At 32.4% G+C, this 23797-nt stretch overlaps 2 protein-coding genes across 2 annotated transcripts in view; both read left to right on the top strand.

Annotated features, from left to right (window-relative positions):
- LOC107442536 (uncharacterized) overlaps positions 1 to 23797 on the top strand; it is a 287072-nt gene that overhangs the window by 103148 nt on the left and 160127 nt on the right. The gene's annotated exons all lie outside the window — the stretch shown is intronic.
- LOC107447642 (uncharacterized) lies at positions 358 to 22126 on the top strand. Its single transcript, XM_071185573.2, has 11 exons — positions 358 to 570; positions 3365 to 3472; positions 4421 to 4528; positions 7852 to 7959; positions 8327 to 8434; positions 9568 to 9681; positions 13918 to 14031; positions 15573 to 15680; positions 16693 to 16806; positions 19530 to 19637; positions 21999 to 22126. The coding sequence occupies exons 1-11, from the start codon at positions 465 to 467 to the stop codon at positions 22124 to 22126; spliced, it is 1224 nt and encodes a 407-aa protein (XP_071041674.2). The 5' UTR covers positions 358 to 464.

A 23797-nucleotide genomic window follows, 5' to 3' on the forward strand; every position in this document is an offset into this window, starting at 1 on the left:
ACTATGTCGTTAAAATCTCAAATGTTGAGTATTTAAAATAATTTTTTTTGTTTGTGAATAATTCTCAGGGTTTGGGGGCAATAAATTTTTTAAGAGATGTTCAGACGTTTTAAAAAATGATATTTTAATTAACATTTAATGGTAACTATGTATTTTCATTCTAATACACAATACACAAAAACTACACACGCTTTAAGGATAAGGAAACACATTTTTTCGTGTTACTGTGTTTCGTGTCGTGATAAAAATGTAAAGCCTCAAACATCCATAAAAAATCTTTGTTCAAATTCAAGAGAATAAGCTATTATTTGTTTATCTGTTAACAGATGCGGGGCGCATGCAGTCTGGAAAAATGCGTGAATGAAAAAATATCTAAGAGCAGATGTTTAGAATTTCCCATAAACGTGATGGGGATGAAACAAATTCAAATATTAAAATAAAATATATTCCTCGTCATCAAGTACATGCCATTGGGCATCCATTACTTATTTAATATGTTGTTTAAATTTTTAATTTGTTTGCTTGTTGTTTCTTCTTCATACGGTATTGAGTACCCTTCAACAAATGTCTGTGAGTATAATCTAGGTGCTGTTTAGATTTTTATATGAACTTGTATTGATATTAAAAGATAAACTGCTTTTTTATTTCAAAATGTATGCACCATGATAAATAATTATGAAGCATAATGATAATTATGATGCATAATAACAATCATGAAGCATAATTAACTTCTCTTTCACCCATGTTTAAATAATTAAGAGCTTGAGGAGTTAATGTTTGACCCATGAATTGAAACCAAGATCTTAACAAAACTTTTTCATTTCCTCTTTAGAAAGTGGGAGCTTGTTGTAGTAATTGTAAGCCTGTAAATCCGTTCATTAAAGGCATTTATAAGCCTTCTACAATTAAAATTAAAAACAAGTGAAAGGTGAAGAAATTAATGGTTTAGCCAGGAATTGTATCCAAGATCTTAACAACGCTATTTTTTCCTGTTTAGGAAATGGGAGCTTGAGGCATTAATAGTTATAGTCTTTAGTTCGATATTTTAAGCGATTATAATTCTCTACAATAACAATTAAAATAAGTGGAAGCTGAAGAAACTAATAGTTAATCCAAGAATTGTATCCAAGATCTTAACAGCACTTTTTCATTTCCTCTTTAGAAATTGAGAGCTTGTGTCATTAATGATTAGCCTGTGAATCCGTTAATTCAAGGCGTTTATAAGCCTTCTACAATTAAAACTAAAAACAAGTGAAAGGTGAAGAAATTAATGGTTTACCCAGGAATTGCATCCAAGATCTTAACAACAATTTTTCATTTCTTTTTAGAAAGTGGACGAGACAGCTGTATGGTGTTGCAAGAACATTCGATGCAATGGATCATTTAAAATGTTGCATCTAATACTGACTTGCCCTTAACAAATCAATTGGGAGATACATTTTAATTTTGTTTTGCTGTTAAACGAAAATCGTCTGCAAGAAACAATATTTATTATTCTTTCATTAGTTTCTTTAAATGCGAACAGAAACTCGTATATTTGTTACGATTTTTAAATATAATATTTAGCAATTCTTATTATTTGCTGAATTATTATTGTTATTAATAAATTTAATTATTATTATTAATAAGAAAGCTATCAAACAGAAGGGTGGGCAATGTCATTTCATGAGTTGGCGATATTGATATACGTTTGCGCTAGGAGCTTGGCATCTTTTTTGGCGTGCACTTAAACGTAAACATTCTCTTTTCATAAAGATAATGGTTTTTTCTTGACTTGCAACAGAGTATAAAGTAATAATACTTTATTTACTTCCCATTGGAGATGCTCATTGGGATATTTGTGACGTTCTGAGGATTATCCAGAGACACAGATTTTAAATCTCTGACGAGACGACGTTTTCCCCGCTCTGATAGCCCGAAGACCATCATGTGAAGTCGATCACTTTAAGTTATACCAATTTAAATTTAACGGATACCACGTTTCCTTGATCCCTTCGCAGATTGATCAATGTGTTCACTCACCCGCTAGGTTCTTGATTTCGGTGTTTTTCTGCTAATCGTGCTTAACGATGGGAAATTTAAATTTAAAATAAAGTCTATTTACCTATCTAATTTTTCTCTTCGTAATACGATTTCTCATAAAAATTCGCTCTGATGCAAATCAGTCAGTGTACGCAGAGTCATATAAAAAAATACAAATGTCGTAGCCAACTTACTTAAAAGTAATAAAGCAAATAAAACATTTAATATTTATGTTTTTACTCTGAGAAATAAGTATTATATTTCTCAGAAAAAATGTGCATAAAATGACAGATTTTTAAGTGAATTCATGAAACTGTATATTTTCAACATCAAACTAGTCTAAATGTTAGTTTAAAATACAATTATTTCATTTAAACTAAGATGTGGTGGAATAAAAATATCAAACAACAAATAAACTGTAACCTGCACATAAATAAACTGTCACATAGATAGTTTGGTTTACTATCAGTTTTATTTTTTTAACCCTTATAGCAGCCATCTACATATATGTACATTCATATCTCTACATATCATACATCTACATATGTATACATATATGACAAGCCGAGTTTGAAGAGGTGAATTTCATATGACTCTTGTACGCAAAAAATATAATCTTTAACAACGCATACAATTTTTATTTTTTACTTAAACGAAGAGTTTGGGAAATGCTATTAAAATGCATATTTTCAAATTCTCCAGAAGAAAGTTTTATCCCTATAAACAAACACGAATTTTTAAAACATAATTAACTGGTTTTACGTTCATATCAGCGGTTGGGAAAAACACGGAAAAATTTCTTTACTTAGTAAATGATCTTTCTTTTATGTTTTTACATGGCAAAACTGTTGTCACAGTTTGAAAGATCACGCTTAACTCTTTTAGAAATGGTGTCTTTTTCATCCTTCTCAAAACTGCTTCGCCCACGTCTGCTTTTGCCCTGACATTGTTTCCTTTTTACCATGCCAAATTACTACTGTGGCCTGGTTTCAAAGTTAATGGTATTTAAAGGTAGAAATAATTTAATAACTTCCTCTCTTTATTTCGGTGGATAATGTATGGGTAAAAAAAGCACATCATTTCTTTGTCTCGACGTTCTTTAAATATTTACCTATTGAATAATGAAAAAAAAAGAGTTTAAGCTAAAAAAATATCTAATATAAAAAGAGTTTCCCCTTTTTTGTTTCTTTTAAAAAATTATTTTGAGTAAGATTTAATTCTTTTGAGCTTTTTTACTTCTTACACGTAGATATATTATGGTTACTTGGAATAGGGTTTAATGACCATTGTTAGTATGTAAAACATTCTGAAAATAATAAATGTTCTAATGTTATCTTTTCAGATGAGTGCGTACGACTGACTTGTAGAAATGGCGGAATGTGCGTTAATGGTAGAAATGGTGCCCAATGTGTATGCCGTCCCCCATATGTGGGAACATATTGTGAAACAGGTAAATATACAGTCGCGTTTAAATGAAACTGATAAAGTTTTAAATGAATGTGCTAATTCCCACTGCTCTTTCTGATTTAAACGTAAAGTAACAAAAGAGAAAAAAAATTACCTTGATCGTTTATATATTTCAAGCCACCATCACGAGTTATTCTGTAAAGAAAATATATCAATAAGAAACTTTCGACTACCAAATTTTAAAATGGCCGCAACAAAAGTCTACCTATTTTTGCTTTTTTCTCCAAAAAGTTCATATTTAGCAGGATTTACTTCGTTTTGTATTACATGTGAATATACACCAAAGAGCCATTACAATAGGACCACCCTGCTAATAACCTGTAGGACTACCTTTAGCCCTCAAAACTGCTAGCACCCGCAGTGGCATTGATTCCACAAGGTGCTGATAGGTAGTCTGAGGTATCTGGTACCAAGCGCTCACCAACTGGTCTTGCAATTCCCTCACATTGCGAGGGGGTAGCGTGGCAGCACGAATTTGGTTTTCCAAGTAGGACCACAAATACTCCATTGGATAAAGGTCAGGTGAATTTGGGGGACAAGACATGACTTGAAAGTCACTGGAATGTTCCTCGAACCAATCCATGACGATTCGACCCTTATGACATGGTGCATTATTCTGTTGGTAAACACCATCCCCCGCAGGAAAAACTGTTGCCATGAATGGGTGAAGCTGATCTGCAACTATGTTCAAGTAGCTTACAGACGTCAGGGATTGTTCTATGAGGATTATGGGTCCCAATGTGACCCATGAAAACATTGTTCCTGGGAGAGAAACCATGAAAACCTGGGCGAGCCCATTGTTATAGATGGAGGATGGTCATAATGTAATTGCTCTTCGGTGTATTATGGTTTCTTGGAATAAGTCTTAATGTTCATTTTTATTATGTAAAACTTTTTGAAAATAATAAATGTTCCAATGATATCTTTTCAGATCCGTGCGCACATCTGCCTTGTAGAAATGACGGAATGTGCGTGGTCGGTAGAAATGGTGCCCAATGTGTATGCCGTCCCCCATATGTGGGAAACAATTGTGAAACAGGTAAATATATATTCTCATTTCAACGAAACTGATAAGATAGTTAACAAAATATGAGAATTCCCACTGCTTTTTCGGGTTTTAAACGTGCAATAAAAAAAAAATAAAAAAATTACCTTGATCGTTTATTTATTTCGAACCACCTTTATGAGTTATTCGGTAAAGAAAATACTTCAATAAGAAACTTCTTACTAAAAAACGGCTAAATGATATCTACAAAATTTTACCTAATTTTTTTACTTTCAAAAAATTATGTATTAAGCAGGATTTACGTCTTTCCGTTTTACTTCAAAATAGAGTAAACTAACCAGTGAAGGAACACTGAAGCGTAGCTCGCCTTTAAAAAAATCGTAAAAATTTCAAAATTTGTAATTTTAGCTAAATGACGGTGTATATTTGTTATTAAAAGCAAATTATGTAAAAAAATTTCAGTTAACTTTCATAACATTGTTTTAAGTTTTGGGTGGTTCAAATAATAAGTAAAAAGATAACCAAATGAAGGGACAGTTCTTACCAGCGAATAAACACTAAATTTTACAGTGAATGAACACTTAATTTTGAGAATGTTTGATGCTCGTTTGGAATCCATAGGCCACACAAATGTCTAAAATAAAATTTTGCTTGGAATAGCATCATATAACCACAGTTAATGGGGAAAATTTAACTTTTTTTTTAGTCACGGAATGGAAAGTAAAATATGGTTAAATACAGAACTAAAAAAAATAGTTTTTTATTCCTTTTCTCACAGTTTAATCGTCCGATTTAAATAATGAATGTTTATCATTATGTAATCCGATGATGTTTTTATTATTATTATATCACTTTTTTGTTTACTCTTTTCCCCCATATTTCTTGAAGCTTTTTTTTAATTTTTTTAAGTATTTTTTTCTTTTCGTTATACCTTCTGCTTTAACTTTTTTCCCAGCTCTTCAGTCTCTTTAAATTTTCGTTCTTTTTCTGAAGTTAATGCAAAAAGTAATTTATTTATTTTTCTTTTGATTTGACGTTCCTTTTTTCCCACATTTTTAGATAATGTAAATGTATCTTCGAAATTTCTTTTGATTTTCCAGTACCTTTTCCAGAATTCCTCACTGGATAATAAATGAGAAAAAGGAGTTTCGAAGTTTGAGTAAAATCCATCTCTCATTGACTTATATCTAGTGGGTCTTCAGCAGTACTTACCATTTACTTATGGAACCAATTGTTTTTGCAACTAACAATGCCTCAAGAGGATTTATCTCAAAATCAGTTTTCAAGATTTTTCCGTTATATCAGAGTTAGTTGTATCAGCTTCAGAGCCAATATTTGACTAAACTAAATGTTCTTTTTGCAATAAATTCTTCCATATTGAGAAAAGCACAGGCTATTGGATATTTTGAAGATCGAACTCTTCTGTCAATGTTCCTTTAAAAAATTGCAACATAACTTGCGAGATTTAATTCTCAAGCTTCTGAAGAAATAGTGCTTCGTTACTCTCGAAGTATGTGTTTTGTTGAAAAGCTGTCTTGCTCATTACCTCTTTGTGTTTGTCTTGCATGCATTTGTTAAAGTCAACGTTTTCTACGTCGAATGGAAAAATACCACATTTCATGCAAGTATTTCAACTTCATTAGTTGATGCCTCAAAATCTTATTTAAAAATGTGAAATTCTCTCGTCATATTGCCTAACAATTCTTTTGATTTTAAGGTCTAACGGGATATTTTCATGAATTAGGTAGAAAGATGAACCAGAAAATTTGTTTTGATGAACAAAACTTGATCAGTTTCAAATTGATATGAGATTTATACCTATCCAGAAGAAGTAAAATAGGAAATTTGAAAACATTTTCAATTAGCCATGGGTAGAAACATTTGCAATATATTTGTAAAATGCTGCTGCGGTCATCGACTCACTTCATGAATCGCTTTTTCCAATGAAATATATAGCAGGTACAGATTCTGTAATACCTCAAAGAATTCTTCAATTAGGAAAAACTACCATGGAGGTACTTTTTTTACATTAGCTAAAATGTTGACCAAAACTGTTGTTTTTTCTTTTCCTTTCCTAGGTACGTTTCGATCGCATTGTAAATGCAATCACTTTCTAAAAGGATATGCAAGGGCTACTTCCCTCCCAAAGATTCCTCTGAAGTTCTTCAAACCAGTATTTTGAATATTATTTTCTCTAAGGAAAGTTTTGCCTTTTGAAATTATCTTCGCATTGCACTGAGTTGTCGGTGGATGTCATCTTAAAAAACACTTCACCCATTTTTCACTTGGATGATTGTCTTTAAATGGATTTTTCCTACCAGTTTCGGTCATGACGTTAAAGACCGCAAGAGGATAATAATTTAGCTAATTATTAGCACAAAAGCCAGCAAATAAATGTTCTATTTAAGCTTTTATTATTATATTTAGTTAGGTTTCGATCAGTAAACATAATTTATTAAGCTGTCTAACGTATGATGTAACTAACCACTACATTTATAAGGATAAATAATAAATAAATTATAATTCTTTAAATGAATTTAGCAATTAAATTAGCATTTTGAAAGAAATTGTTTTGGGAACTATTCTTACAACATTTAACTGAATTTTAGGTGTCCTCTATATCACAGAACTACTAATTATCCATGTAAAAACATATTTCACACTAATTGTTCATTCACTGGGAAATCTATTCCCAGTGAAGGAACATGCCTGTTCCTTCACTGGTTAGAAGTTGTTTTTTGCATTTTCAACGTAATTTTGATGTATAATATGACTAAATTTACAAGAAAATTAAAATTCTTTTATTTTCATAAACTTCTAAAAAATCCCAGTAAAGGAACACTTGTTCATTCATTGGTTTATCATCGTTTGGTAATCCAGTTAATAAACACCTCTAATCTCTATACTTGCTTATGTTTTGATGCTTAAAATAAATGAAACGTAACTTCAATAACCATATTTTGAATTCTCTTTTTCGCAAAAAGAAAAAAAAAGGATTTTTTTATTCAATTAATTGTACTTTAAACGGATAATTACAAACACTGACCTCACAATTTTGTCAAAGAAACAAGGTGTTGAAAAGCTACTAAGAAATTCAAAAACACTTTCAGAGAAAACTATATGATAAGATCTCCCAATGCAGTGCTAGATGACTTTCTATTGTTAGGAACTAAGCTACTGTTACCAATCAATCTAAGTAAAAACATTTAAAATCCCTTTTTTTAAAAATAACTATGAAATGTTCCTTCACTGGTTGGTTTACCCTATATTATGGTTCCTTGGAATAATGTTTAATGTTCATTTTTATTACGTAAAACATTCTGAAAATAATAAATGTTCTAATGTTATCTTTTCAGATCCGTGTGCAGGACTGCCTTGTAGAAATGAAGGAATGTGCGTTGTCGGTAGAAATGGTGCTCAATGTATGTGCCGACCCCCATATGAGGGAAAATATTGTGAAAGAGGTAAATATACAGTCTTGTTTTAATGAAGCTTATAAGGTATTAATTGAGTATGATAATTTCCACTGCTCTTTTGGGCTTTAAATATGGAAAAAAAATAATCTTGATCGTTTATATATTTCCATCCACCTTTATTAGTTATTATGCAAAGAAAATACATCAATAGGAAATTTCTTACTAAAAAACGTTCAAATGGTATTTCCAAAATTTTACCTAAACTTTTTTTCTTTCAAAAAGTATGTATTAAGCAAGATTTACAACTTTCCGTCTAACATTTGAAAATATTATGATTTCTTGAAATAATGTTTAATGTTCATTTTCATTATGTAAAGCACTCTGAAAATGTAAATGTTCGAATATTTCTTTTCAGATCCGTGTGCACCACTGCCTTGTAGAAATGGCGGAATGTGCGTTGTCGGTAGAAATGGTGCCCAATGTGTGTGCCGTCCCCCATATGAGGGGAAGTATTGTGAAACAGGTAAATATACAGTCGCGTTTTAATGAAACTGATAAGGTTTAAACTGAATATGAGAATTCTCACTGGTCTTTTGGGTTTCAAAAATGAAATAACAAAAAAAAAAAATACCTCGATCGTTTGTATACACTGCTCAAAACAATGAAAGGATATTCTAAGTCTTGTGCAAAAAAATGGTATAATCAAAGTTTTTTTGCGTAAATAATGTAAAACATTTTGAGAAAAATAAATGATCCAATGTTATCCGTGCGCACATCTGCCTTGTAGAAACGGCGGAGTGTGCGTTGTCGTGAGACATGATGCCCAATGTGTATGCCGACCCCCATATGTGGGAAAATAATGCAAAATAGGTAAATATACAGTCACGTTTCAAGGAGACTGATAAGATTTTTAACAGAATATGAGAATTCCCACTGCTTTTTGGAATTTTATATATGAAATAAAAAAAGAAAAAAAATTACCTTGATTGTTTATATATTTCAATCCAACTTTATTAGTTATTATGCAGTGAAAATATGTCAATAAGAAACCTATTACTAAAAAACGTTAAAATGGTATCTGCAAAATTTAATTCTTGTAATTTTTTCTTATTTTTCTAATTTTTTTTTAAAATTCTATTTATTTTCTTTCAAAAATAATGTATCAAGCAAGCTTTACTTCTTTCCGTCTAACATGTGAATATATTACGGTTCCTTGGAAAAAATTTTAATGGTAATTTTTATTATGTAAAACATTCTGAAAATACTAAATGGTTCAATTTTATCCCTTTAAATCCATGCGCAGGACTGCCTTGTAGAAATGGCGGAATGAGCGTTGTCGGTAGAAATGGTGCCCAATAAATTACCAATGGGAACGAGAGATAGAGGTAGGCCTAAGATTAAATGGTTTGACTGTGTGAAAGAAGATTTTAAAATACTAAGAATTACTAACTGGAAAACAATCGCAATGAAAAGAGCAGAATGGAGAAAGGCTCTGGCCCACAAAGGACTGTCACTCCAAAATAAGAAGAAGATTTACTTCTTTCGGTCCTACTTATGAATATATTACGGTTCCTTGAAATAGGGTTTAATGTTCATTGTTATAATGTTAATCATTTTGAAAATAATGAACGCACAAGTGTTTTTTTTATTTTTCAGATACGGATCTATGTAGAAATATTGATTGCAGAAATGGTGGAATTTGCATAAGCACTAAGAGTGGGGCTGAATGTATATGCCGTTTTCCTTATGAGGGAAAATTATGCGAAACAAGTAAATATACGAACTTCTTATTATTTAAACTCAATGTAGGAGTTACCTCTTTGCTGTTTACGGGTTAGGAAATATGGTTACGAAAAAAATTGTCTCAATATTTTTAATAATTTTTTTATGTTAAATTGTAAAGAAAATACGTCAATAAAATAACTCTGGCAAAAAAGATGCTAAAGTAACGTTTTTGAAAAGAACATTCCTACCAGCAAAATTATAGTTCCTTATTTACATATCTATCTGATTATATAAAACGCTAATACGTACGTATGTATGTATCAATAAAACCGATGATATTTCTTTTCTCGCGCTGGCAACAGTTTCCATTTTTAATTGATTGGATTCGGCGCGCAAGAGCACGTAGTGAGCAACCAGATAACAATAACCAGAGTGAGCATTATCAGGTTGTTCAATTCAGATTCATGCACTAAAAACATGACAATATTTAATTTAAACTCAATTAGGAATCAATTAATTAATTGAAGTGAGAATGCTTTAAAAGGCCGCTGTTGAATTGATATTTTTCTACTGGGAGCTACCTAAACGTCTAAAAAACGTTCAAGTGTTTGTATTGAATGCATTGAATTTTTTTATAATTCGCGTCTATTTATGCATTGAATTTTCACGCTTTAAAATGCAGAATATTAGTGAAGCAATATTTGATAATTTATTTTGCTAATATGTTTCTTATTTAGCTAATGTTTTGATTTTTTCACCATGTACAATCTAAATAACTAATATACTTTTTTAAAAGCCAATAAGAACATTGGTAGAATTCTTCTACATAAGTACAATACTATGTCTTTGATGATAAAATACTATGTCTTTGATGATAAAATACTATGTCTTTGTGCTAGAACATTGTGTTCATTGGCGAGCGAGCTCAGCGAGCCATGGTTCACGGCGTGAACCACATAGGATTGCGTAGCAATTCTCGGGGGTTGGCGAGCGTTAGAGAGCAGGGGGCGGCCCCTCCTAGTTTTTTATTAAATGTTATAAAATAAGGAGTAACACATACTACAGTGATCCTAGTATAGTGTAACAGTGATCGTAGTGAATTTTAAATTATAAGAAAGGGATAGCAAATTTTCTTAGTAACACCAAACGAAGGTTTCAAGATATCCTTTTAATACGTAGCCTGCGCGATTGTGAGGGTTAGATATTTACCCCATACCTTAAAATTGTAAATATAGTCATTTTATAGTCATTTAAGCTGAGACAAATGTTTCTTCTCTGAAATCTACTATTTAAATATTAAAAGTATTCATTATAAACAGAAAATCACATTCCGTTCACTTTTGAACAGCGATCGGACGGGTTCGAAGAAATCGAATGGAAGAAGCACGTTTCAGTTGCATAAGTTCTGGTTTCGATATCGTTTCAACCGTAATTTGGCGTAAAACAGAATTTGTTGGCAGATATTTCTTCTCTATTCTAGAGCAATATCGCCAGCTTTTATTTCAGGGCTTCCTCGATAATGTATCAGCATTTCCATTTAAAGTACCCTTGTGATAACGAATCTCGAAGTCGTAATCCTGGATTCGTTGTATTCTGGCTTCCTGACCCTCCATATTCTTAGAATAGAAAAGCCAGGTTTAAAAGGCCTGATTAATCCGGAGCTAGAATTTTCTTCCAGAGAGATAATAATGGAAATGTTTTATGGCTTTAAGAATAGCGAGCAGTTCTTTTCTAGTTGTACAATAATTTTGCTCCTGTTTTGATAGACATTTACTCCAATAAGAAAAGTTTTTGACCCCTTATTTCCTGCGACAGGACAGCTCCAACACCTTTTCATTGCCAATATCAGTATCCAAAATAAAAGGAATGCCGGGCTGGAGATATGCAAGTAAAGGTGAAGATGTTAAAGCCTTTTTCAATTCTTTAAAAGAATTTTTACAAACTTCTGTCCATATGAAGTTTTGATTAACCTCTGTAAACGTGTGAAGTGGTCCCGCAATCATTCAGAAGTCCTTAACATTTTTTCTGTAGTAAGTGCAAAGCTTAAGAAAACTTCGCAGTTGATGGACATCTACAGGGCAACTGCACAAATCTTTTCAGGATCCGTTCTTACACATTCTACAAGGATAATGTTCCCAAGATTGGTAACTTATATTTTTAGGGGTTCAACTTACGATATGCCATTCTCAATTTCTCCAGCATCTTTCGGATGTTCTTTAAATGTACGTTCTACGATGATTATATCGTCCAAGTAAACAACACAGGATTCGTAAGAGAGTTTTCTTAGTTCCGTCTCCATAATGTGCTCAAATGTTACAAGTGCATTACAAATTATTACCTTGAACTTTCAAAGTGCTGCGGTTATGGCAGTCTTTTTTCCATCATCAGGACGTATCTTGACTTGGCAATAATTACTTTTAAGGTCCAAAGTCGAGAAGCATTTATTCCCGAGTAGGAGGTCAAATGTGTCATCAATCCTGTAAAGAGAGTAGCTATCTTTCTTTATAATATCATTCAGTGGACGATAGCCGACACAAAATCGTGTTGAGCCATCTTTTTTCTTGACTAGGACCATAGGAGAAGCCCAAGGACTCATCGATGGTTCAGTAACATCGTTCTGTTTCTTTTCGTTTAGAAATTTAACCACCTCTTCCTGTTTACCAAATGTTAATCTCCGAGGACGTTGTCTCATTGGAGTATGATTTTCAGTGCGTTATTTTTGTACGTTCGGCATCTTCTTGTGTTCTGGAAAAGAGGTCTTTAAATTCCTCTTTTGTCAACAGTCATTCTGCTGCATTCTTGTGTCCATCATTTTACTCTGCAATCTGAAGAAGTTCACTCATGAAAGTCCCAGAAGACTCGTTTCGCGTTGTATGATAGCTTCGGTTAATACATGTCACCGAAGCACAAGCAGCCAACACTTCACCTTTCCTTAGAATTTTTATTTTATCACTTACATTAGCAAGTCTCACAGGTATTTCCTTCCTGGTAAGATCGACAAGTGAAGAAGCCATCAGTACTCTTTTAAAGCTGTTGTCCAAATCTAGATATTCCTTTTGGCCATATCGAAATATATTACGTTCACAAAGGATTCTCGAAACTATTACCTCAGTTCTTGGTAAAATTGTAGCTCCGTTCTTTACTTTTACTTGATAGGCCTGTTTAATCTCTGGATTTCACGTCTTGAACTCAGCGATGTCTTCTGAACTTAGTACAACTTGTTGTTTTTGAATTTCAATTTAAAGTTACTTCCTTGTAAGAAGTCTAATCCAAGAATGAATTCATGACTAATAACAGTCACATATGACTCATGATGGTCACTGGCATCGTCAAATCTAATCTTAAGGAGGACTTTTTCGTGAAAATTGATTTTGTCACCAGTCACAGTCTGTAGTGTAACGCGAAAGGGAGTCCAGATTAATTTTTCACTTAAATTCTGATCCAAATCTGTTCTGATAACAACGTCGACTCCAGTATCAATTATCATACTGCATGGAACTCCATTGACATGCCTTATAACGAAAAGTCAACTGTCGCAGCTACTCAGTGAAGAAATCTGTAACACTTTGACTTGGGGCTTTATAATTTCTAGATATCTACTCCCCACGAGATTGCCACAAATTAGTTTTTCTGCTGCAGTGGTGTGTCACCTCCACCATCCTAAAGTATCGGGCAGATACGTATATACCCTTCCTTAACACTCCAATATTGAATTTCTTTATCTTGTAGATATTAATCCTTCCAAGTATATGTTATGAGATAGCGCTACGATCGTACATCCTAACTTCTACTTTAACTTAGTATAAAAACAACTACTTCTACTTTTTTCTCAGGTTTTGTTCAAATCGATTCAACCGAAATTTTGCAGCCTCTTTGCAACCAATAACAGTCCTTTATAAATGTGTCATATTTACCCAATATTTTGTATCCATTTAGCCAATATAAGCCCCATATATGTTCTTCTAGGATCAATATTAGAAATTCTAGACATTCCACTATTGGTCCCTCGGTATATGTTTCATATCAAGACAATTTTGAACCCAACTAGGTGCCAAGGTAAAACAGTTGCTAGGGGCTACCAGAGATTCGCAGACCAGAACAATATTGCAGTCACAAGCAGACTTTTACATATATTTCAAATTTGTAAAAGTACTAAGCAAGATTTACTTCTTTCGGTAAAACATATAAATATATTATGGTTCCTTGGAATAACGTTTAATGTTCATTGTTGTAATGTTAATCATTTGAAAAATAATGGACGCACGTATGCTTTTTTTTCAGATACAGATCTATGTAGAAATATTGATTGCAAAAATGGTGGAAAGTGCATTAACGGCAAGAGTGGTGCTACATGTCTATGCCGATTTCCTTACACGGGAGAATTTTGTGAAATAGGTAAATATATGAATCTCTTGTCATTTATGCAGATAGGATTTAAACTGAATGTAAGAGTTACCCCATGCCCTTTATAGGTTTGGAAATGTGGTTACAAAAAAATGACAGTCTCAATTTTAAAATGACTAATATGTAAAGAGAATGCATCAGTAACAAAACTCTGACCAAAAAACGTTAAAGTGACATTATTAAAAAGAAAATTGCTATTAGCAAACAAATTTTTTCCCTATGTTTAGATGGGGAATGACCTACGTCATACAGGGATCTAAAGGGTAAATTTGTTGGCCACATTTTCAGGGGCACCATGTTAATTGAGCCAATGCTGTTTCTACAGTAAGGACAGATAGTACAGAGAATGAGAAATATCCATGCCTTGCCCGGGATTCTAACCCAAAACCTTTTAGATGCAAAACGAGTTCTCTGACCCCTACAAAGGCCGGTTGGTATTAGCGAAAAACTATATTTGCTTATTTACACACCTTTTATTAAATGTAACTATAACCGGTTAAAATCCTACTACATATAACAGTGTTTGTAGGGTTTTTTAAATAGTTAAAAAGGGATGCCAATTTTCTTTATAACAACAAACGAAGGTTTTAAAACACCCTTTTAAGACGGAGCCTACACGATCCTTAGGGTCAGATATTTACCCCATATGTTCAGATTGTAAATTTATTCATTTTAAAACAAGTTTAAACAGGGATAATAGTTTTTTTCGGCAAAATCTACCATTTTAAAATGAAAAGTAACCATTATAATTACATCTTCAATTTAATTAGGTATTCCAATTTGTACGGATTATCTTTCCAGAAACTTAAAACGCAACTGGAAACAAGTATCTGGATAGATTTCGAAAGAATAGTTTGATGTAAAAATTTTTAAAAATATTCCTTCGTAAAAATACGTTACTCGCTCCTATTTTTTGAAAATTTTTTTTTTTTAAATATTTACCTATTTAACATCGAAAAAATGTATAAAAGAAAAATAAGGTTCATTCTAATAAAGGTTTATTATAATATCTGGGACCGGGATTGCACAGTTGGCAGGGCTCTGGCCTCACGTTCGTGAGAATGGAATTTTGAATCTAGCCATCCGAAGATTCCCCGTGTAGTAAATGGTGACTGGTGCACTTTGAATTTGTCGGTCAGAGTCTTCCATGTTCCCATAACAATTTATACGATTGGGGAGACTGATCTTTCTCTGGTTCAGGTCAAAATTGTGATCAATGGATGAATGAATGGATATGTGAATGAGTACACCCTGTAAAACAGGTGACACACATCGTAGTGACGGAAGTCGAATTCTTGGCTATAAGATGGCGCCACTGGAAAACAAGAGTTATCGCATCCCCTCTGACTCAATGGCTGACGGCAACAACAACGTGACTTTTCTTTTCTTTAAAGAAAAAAGTAAGTTTTTCTCCTCTTTCCGTCTTACATGTGAATATGTTATGATATTCCTCCTTGGTATAAGCTTCAATGCTTATTTTTATAATGTAAAGAATTTTGAAAAAAATAAATGTTACAATGTTATTTTTTCAGATCCGTGTGAAATAATTTCTTGTAGAAATGGAGGAATGTGCGTTATCGGTGTAAATGGTGCTCAATGCTTATGCCCTTTCCCGTATGAGGGGAATTTTTGTGAAATAGGTAAATATTGTCGTTTTTATCACAATAATAAGGTTCTAATTTAATTCTAGAACTCTTTCAGCTTTTATTAATTTTAAATACGAAATAATAAAAGGAAAAAAATAGCTTGATCGTTTATATATTTAAAACCAACTTTATTAGCTATTCTTTACGTCATAATGGCAACGATGTTATCTAATTTTTTTTCTTTCAAAAAATATGTACAAGGAGTGATCAAATGAAAAGGTACGAAATGACGTAAAAATGTAACAGTTAAATATTTGCATATTCCGCCATGGGAGAACGTAGCGAGACATCTCGAGAAGCGATTGGAGTCTCTGTCTAGGATCGGAGCATGCGCAGGAGCCCGCATGCACAGGAGAGAGCAGAGGCTCTTGTCAAAAGCGGCGTCCAAATGATGCGGCAGTCCGTATGAGGAACAGAAACTCGAGCACAGAAAAGCCATTAACTCCTATGTGTACTGTGAGACACTCCGACGCCTACGCAGGCCCATCAAGAACAAAAGACCAGGGCTGCTCACGGAGGGTGGGGTTCTGCTCCATGATAAGGCGCGTCTAAACGTCTCCAGAGTCACACACATGGAACTGGCCAAGTTCAAATGGGAGACGTTGGACCTTCCACCCTACAGTCCGGACATGTCGCCCTGCGATTTCCATGTGTTTGGTTCACTGAAGAAACACCTGAAAGGGAAGCGCTTCAACTCGGACGACGTACTCAAGGATGCTTTGACGGACTGGGTCCCGTCACGGTCACAGGAATTTTGGGAACAAGGAATCCTGCAACTTGTTCATCAGTGGGATCGTTGTGCTCAGGTCTATGGTGTATATTTTGAATAAAGTCAACATTTGTACCCCCCGCGTCGTTTCGTATCTTTTCATTTGATCACCCCTGGTATTAAGCAAGATTTATTTACTTCCGTTTTACATATGGATATATTAGTTTAATTGGAATTAGGATGAATGTTCATTGTTACAATATAAATTAATTTGAAAGTAATGAAGTTTTTTTTTAGATTCAGATTTATGCAGAAATATGACTTGCAGGAATGGCGGAAAGTGTATAAATAATAAAAATAGTGCTCAATGTTTATGCCGTTTTCCTTATGAGGGAAACTTTTGTGAAATAGGTAAATATATGATTTCGTTTTAATTCAAATACTTAGGTTTTTAGCAGAATGTTGAATTCCCTTTTTACTTTAGAGGTGTGAAAATGTAGTAACAAAACAAAAACATTTGATCGTTTATGTATTTTAGATCATCACTTCATGTTAATCTGCAAAGTAAATATATTACTCACTTAAAATGAAAGAGTTATAATAACTATACTTGAGTAAAATTTCACTCGTTTGTCTGGAAAATAGAGCCTTCTCAGTTAAATTCTTCTTGAGTTAAATTCAAAGAGTCAACTGAAATAACTCAAGTTTAAGCGCATAATTTTAAATCGAATTTGAGTGAAATTCACTCGTTTTTGATTAACTATCGGCATCACTTAATTAGATCGTTTTAACTCAAACTTGAGAGATTTTCAATCATTTTTGATAGACTATCCACATAATTTGAGTACAAGAATTTAATGAATATAAATTATTTTTGAATTTGAGTGAATATAAATTATTTTTGATTCATATTTAGCATCCTTTGAGTGAATTTATTTCAACATACTAGAGTTATTTCCTACCAGTTTTTATCTTTACTTGAATGTCATTTAAATCACATTTAAATTAAATTAATCCTTTTCAGTCTATTCATTGAATATTTTAATGCCTATCAGAAAAAATAAAAATATTTCAGCATGCGTAACAGATATAATTTATCAGCATTTACTTATTTTTAAATTTTATAGATGGCATGGTATGTTCGGTAGTTAATAAGCTTCTTTTTTTTTTAATTTTAAAACTAAACTGCGACATTCAGGAAGTAAAGTGAATTAGTAATTTATCTGTATTTGACAATTAATATACTGAATATAATCGCAAGATAATACTTTTAAGATTTTTAAGGCTCTGTGTCTGACTTAGTTACAAACTCTTAGGGATTTTCAATTTTTTGTAATGAAACAATTTTTTTTATTTTTTTACTAACAGTTCAGATAATTTTTTTATTTTATATAGGTATGCAAGTAGTAATTAAAGAGACTTCATTTGTAAGTTAAATCTAGTTCTCGGAAACATAACTTTGATAATTCTTCTACATTCCATTTTATTTGGATCTAAATTTTCTTGCTAATACTTTATTTATAAAAGGTCTGCTAATATATAATTAATAAAAAAAATTCAGATGTTGGTGAAAGGCAAGAGCATAACATTTTTTTAACAGGGTACCCAATCATTGTCAGAAAAAGAAATCCACTGACTTTTCAAGGTATTCCAGGTAAATTTCAGTTAAAATCAAGACCATATTTAATCTATTTAATTTTAGACATACTTTTTGTATAATATAACACCATTTATAGTTTTAGAATGCCACTGTTGGTAAACCGTGGAAGTTAAATTATCGAATCCTGAAGAAATATTAAAGTTATTACTTACATTCTTATACATCTGAAACGCGTTGATTCGATTTCTTCGAACATATTCGATCGCTATTCAAAAGTAACCACTAATTTAATTCAGCTGTGACATTAGATCACTATCAATGTAAAAAAGTTTCCCGCCAAAGAACCTTACCTTTCTCTGCAGGTCATGCGTGCTGTATTTTTCCCGAGCCAAGGAAAAACTTCATACGCGTTTTCACAACTATGGACAAGGGGAGAATTTTTAACTATGACTTTCAAATTTGCTCCCCTAGTTTTATCATATATTTGTGTGTCTGTAATCATCTGAAATATTACTTAAATTCTTTAAATATTTCCAAGTTTTAAAAACATTTTAAACAAAATAGTTTCTCAAAATAAAATTGATAATATTTGTTTGATTTAGGGTCCTGCAGTGGACTGATCGCAAAAACACGGTATCCAGTAGAACACCGAAGACAAGCACTACTGGCTGCGGTCAATAAGCGGGTGAGTGACCATCATGATCAGCCAGCATAGGAACCGAGGGTCATATCGGTCCTCGTTAGACTATTCTACCATAAAGTGCTCTACTTTCCATCCATGTCGTCGAGCTGACAAAGCAGGGGAGCCGTTCCCTCTGCAGAGGATCAAAATTGTGATGGCATGTCTTTTGATCATCCTCAGGGATGCTTCTCCGACTGTCGCCAATTGTCCACAGTCCTCTAGTGTGACGTAAACAAAGTACCTCCCTACCTCGGTCGAATTAGAAAAGATAATTTAAACAATTTGGATTCCAATCCCGAAATTACTTAATAAATGCAAATAGCTAATTTAATTTAAGAAATAATTGCATCGCTTATTTAAAGATAGTATACCACTGTTGAATCAGTGTATTATTTACATAAAATAACCTAGGAGTGCTCGTAACATGTAACCAAGTTTTTATCTTCCTATTTCCCTGATTCCCCTTCATCACCGCTATTTAACGGAGAGTATTTACTTTGTGATTGGTCAGAAATAGTTCAATCGAACTTATCTTTCGAAGTCCAGCTATCGTGATGTCACGTGAACGAAAAACGGTACAGTTGTGAGTCAGGAAACGGTCAATTTTGCTGAAAAATCGAGTGGAAACTACAAGTTCAATTGAATTTTGTTTCAGTTGCATAAGGCTGTTATACCACGAATCTCTTACGAAGCATACGAGAAGGCTTTTTTTCTCTCATTAATATACAGGATTAGGGGCAATGTAATAAAAGCCACATTTTCACTAAAATCAAACAAATATATTTTGTTAAAAACAAGCATGATTTTTGACAACATGAAGTTAGAATAAATGTTCCATTGTTATCATTTCAGATCCGTGTGAAAACGTTTCTTGTGGAAATGGCGGAAATTGCGTTATAGGTACAAATGGAGCTCAATGTTTATGCAGTTATCCATATGCGGGAAAATTTTGTGAAACAGGTAAATATATGAACAATTAGGAATTAATTGTTATAAATTATTATAAATATTAAAGTTTTAATTAAACAATTAAGAATTTGCAAAGTTTGCACAGTCCAAATGGGCGTAGAAAGTCCAAAACGTCTCTTTTTTCCAATACCAGTATAATTAAAAACGCATTCTAATTTAGGAATAGCAATCCTATAGATTTATTTAAAACTTGTTCATATCAAAATTAAAATTTAGTTGATCATGAAACCATCACGGAGAAAATAGCTAAAAGCTTCAAACATGATCTTTCAAATTGTTCCAGAAATTTGCCATGAACCATCTTCCAAAGCATTTGATCTTAAGAGAAAGATCCTTTGCAAAGAGCTAAAATAGAAGTGAATGCGTAATTTTGTCCAACCCCTGTATATATATATATGTCAAAGCTGCTTTCATATATGTATACATATATATATATATATATATATATATATATATATATATATATATATATATATATATATATATATATATATATATATATATATATATATATATATATATATATATATATATATATATATATATATATATATATATATATATATATATATATATATATATGAATGCAGCTTCAAGAATTCGAACCAGAAATTCTAACTTCAGAATTCGAATTGTTCAAAAATTAAAATAAATTAATAAAATAAATTATTTATCTAAAAAATATTTATCTCTTATTAACGGTATTTTTTTTTATTCTGTAGCACATTCTTATACGTTATTACTGCTAATATTATTCTTAGTATTAGCAATATTTTGAATGGACTTAACACACTAGCAGCAATATTAAGAATTATCGTTCTTAATATTAGCAAGATTAAGAATAGACTTATTGCTGAAATAAAACCTACACACATTCACCTCTTACGCAAAAAATATTTAACGAGTTTTTTTCTTTCTTTTTGCTTAAAAATCCCAGAATTTTCTAAGAAGTTTAATATATAATAATAGGGATGAAATTGATATGGTAACCAGCGAAAATAGATGGATTTACATTTTCTACTAATAAAATCGGAAATAAAACGGGTCGTACCCTGTATCAATTTTGTCTTAATACAAAACACTATTTTTGAATCTTTTAGTTAAATTTTGATTTGAATGTAACTATCTTTACAAAGACACAAAAATGATTGTAAAGCAATTGTGGGAAACAGGGTGTGGGGCCTCCTAGTAAGTACTACTAAACTCAGTGGCGCGACAGCCCATAGAGGGCCAAGGCCTACTGTGCCAATCTCAGTTTTCTTGATCTTGGGCTCTGGGGTGCAGGAGCACATGTTCTGGTCAGGTGGTCAGCCGAACGCGGAACCCCCAGTGTTTAGTTCCCAAGCATGCTTGGTCCTTATTTATCGACCAACTGAAGGGATGAAAGGCTGAGTCAACCTTGCCCGGCCCGAGGATCGAACCAGGGACCTGTGGCACGACAGCGCGAAGCGCTACCGTTCAGCCACCGGGCGACGCTAGTAAGTACATAATCATTAATTAATAATATATATTTACTTCAAATTCTTAAATCTTTGAAAATTCTGTTTTTTTCACTCATCCTAAAAATTTTTATTACCAACAATAAAGAAAAATTACTTGAAATATACGAATTAAAAAGAATTCGCAAGATAAAATCTTTTGCTCCTTCTCTAACTTTTGGTCTGGAAGGTTAAAGCTAGTTCAGATATAGTTTTTAGCCACTTTTATACAATTTGATTGAAATACAGTTTAAGGGGCTTGAAACTCGACCTGTTCAGTAGTTGAAGCTGATATAACGAAATTTGATAGTTTATGAATGCTAGTTCAGAAATAGTTCTTTCGACAATTTGATTGAAGTACAGTTTAAATGTCTTGAAACTCGACCTGTTTAGTAGTTGAAGTGTATATGTTGTTCCTAAATCTTTAGATACCAGAGATGGTAGGATTTGAGTTACTCTTCTTTTAGCGTAATTTTCAGGATTGGCTAATATATAACGTATTCTAAAAAAAAGCCAAGACCATTTTCAAGGGTCGCCTGGGGGTGTAGATGTTGATTTAATAATGAAGTTCTCGAAATTCCATTTTATTCTTACAATTAATATCAATTAAAATTTTGTATTTATATTATCAAAATTTTTTATGCTTCATTAATTTTATCTTCATTACAACATAACATTTTGTATTAATTTGAAATAACAATGAGCAATAAAAAAGTTGTGAAAATAACTTAAAGATTCTTTTTAATACCTTTAAGTTTGTAAAAAAATAGACGTTGATTTGGAGTTAACATTTCTAATAATATGCCTTCCTTTTACTTGTAAAAGTATGTTTCATATTGCATTCAAATTTTGAATATTTTTCTATTTATTTCAGAAGTATCTCCTGAAAATTCATCGACTGATGCTTCTACTCCATCAGCTGATGCTTCTAATCCACCAACTGATACTTCTACTCCATCGACTGATACTTCCACTCCATCGACTGATGCTTCTACTCCATAAACTGATGCTTCTACTCCATTAACTGATGCTTCTACTCCATCAACTGATGTTTCTACTCCATCAACTGATACTTCTACCCTATCGACTGATGCTTCTACTCCATCGACTGATGCTTCTACGCCATCGACTGATGCTTCTACTCCATCAACTGATACTTCTACTCCATCGACTGATACTTCTACTCCATCGACTGATGCTTCTACTCCATCATCTGAATAAATCGTCACAAAAGATCTCAACACAACCTTTTTCTGAACCTAATAATATCACAAATGATTATGATTATATTACCTAACCTCTTAATTACAATTTAACTATAAACCAAACATCAGTTACTTTCCTTACTTTCACAAATGATTTTAATGAAACAACTTCTGAATCTTCACGAAAGATTGAGATTGGAATGGAGAACCTTTGATCTATACCTTGATTGTAAACGAAACATTAGATAATTTCACAAATGAATTCAGTGAAGTAAAATATCTGATATCACTAATGGTTATAACTCGAGGAAGAAGCTTCAGTAAACCAATCTTCCGATTATTCATATGATTTTTTGAAAAGCGCAATTGTTTTTTTTTTTAAATTAGCTGAAGAATATAATACGTTTAATGAATTCAACTGTTTGTAGCACTTTGCAATCTGTTTTCCTAATGTCATTTTAAACATAAAAAATTTTTCTGTTGAACACTTTGACTGGCATATAATTTTGAGCCCTTTTATTTTACCGAAGAAAATGACTGAAAAAGCAATGTTCTTTTTTTTCGCATTGACAGCGAGATAGAAGATTTGTACAATTTAATTGCAGAAATATTTTAATTTAATTATTCATAGTTCAAACATTGTGTGAAACATCATATAATATTGGTGTAATGTTTAAAAAAAATCATGAAATAAAATCGGCTACTTTTGAAATTTCTATTTATTTCACCACGATTGAGAAAAAGTTTCCTCGAAAAATCGTAAAGATCGCTGTATATGTTCATTGTACTGATGTGAAAATATTAATGAGTGCGACCGCAGCTTCATTTTAAAACATGAAAAAGTGGTAAATAGAAAATGACATTTTTTAAAAATAGTATTACTGATTAAAACGAGTTATTTTGCTTACAAGCAATTATACATTTATGTAGGTTACAGTTACGTATGGATGCGAATTAGAATTAGTTCCAATCTTAAAAACTTTTTAACACTATTGGCATGAACTCTTCCCCCACTAGTTGCCACACTTACAATAAACCCTAACTCTTAGCTCCCCTATATATGTTCATTATTAGCATCATATCTCATGCTAGTTGTCACATTCACATAAAGTTCAATAAACCCTACCTCAATAGCTTACCTAGGTGGTTTTATCTCTTCTACCTCTTTACATCCAGGGCTAAAGAGAACAGAAGGGCTGGTTCACTCCTTTGAAGAAACTCTCGCCGCGCCAATCCTCCGATTTTCTCTAGTGACGTCACTTTGGCGCAAAGCTCGCACTTTTACTTTAAAAACGGAGCGTTCGGCCTTACTAGCTCTAACTAATATTGGAGCATTTCCTTTTGCGAGATATTCTAAGACATTTGTTATTTTTTTAATGACTTTCTTCAGTTCTTGCAGTGAATTTACAAGAATTTAAAACTATTATCGAAATGTCAGTTTGCGCGATTGCAACTTGCAAAAATTCTG

Source organism: Parasteatoda tepidariorum, chromosome 5 (assembly GCF_982258835.1).
Source record: "Parasteatoda tepidariorum strain Cologne lab strain chromosome 5, Ptep-v5.0, whole genome shotgun sequence".
In the NCBI taxonomy this organism is placed as follows: domain Eukaryota; kingdom Metazoa; phylum Arthropoda; class Arachnida; order Araneae; family Theridiidae; genus Parasteatoda; species Parasteatoda tepidariorum.

Excerpts from the sequence above, each read along its gene's own strand:
- LOC107447642 (XM_071185573.2), top strand. The coding sequence starts at position 465 with ATGCCATTGGGCATCCATTACTTATTTAATATGTTGTTTAAATTTTTA. Across the intron at positions 14,032-15,572 it reads GGGAGAATTTTGTGAAATAG|ATCCGTGTGAAATAATTTCT; the intron begins GTAAATATATGA and ends TTATTTTTTCAG. Across the intron at positions 19,638-21,998 it reads GGGAAAATTTTGTGAAACAG|AAGTATCTCCTGAAAATTCA; the intron begins GTAAATATATGA and ends TATTTATTTCAG.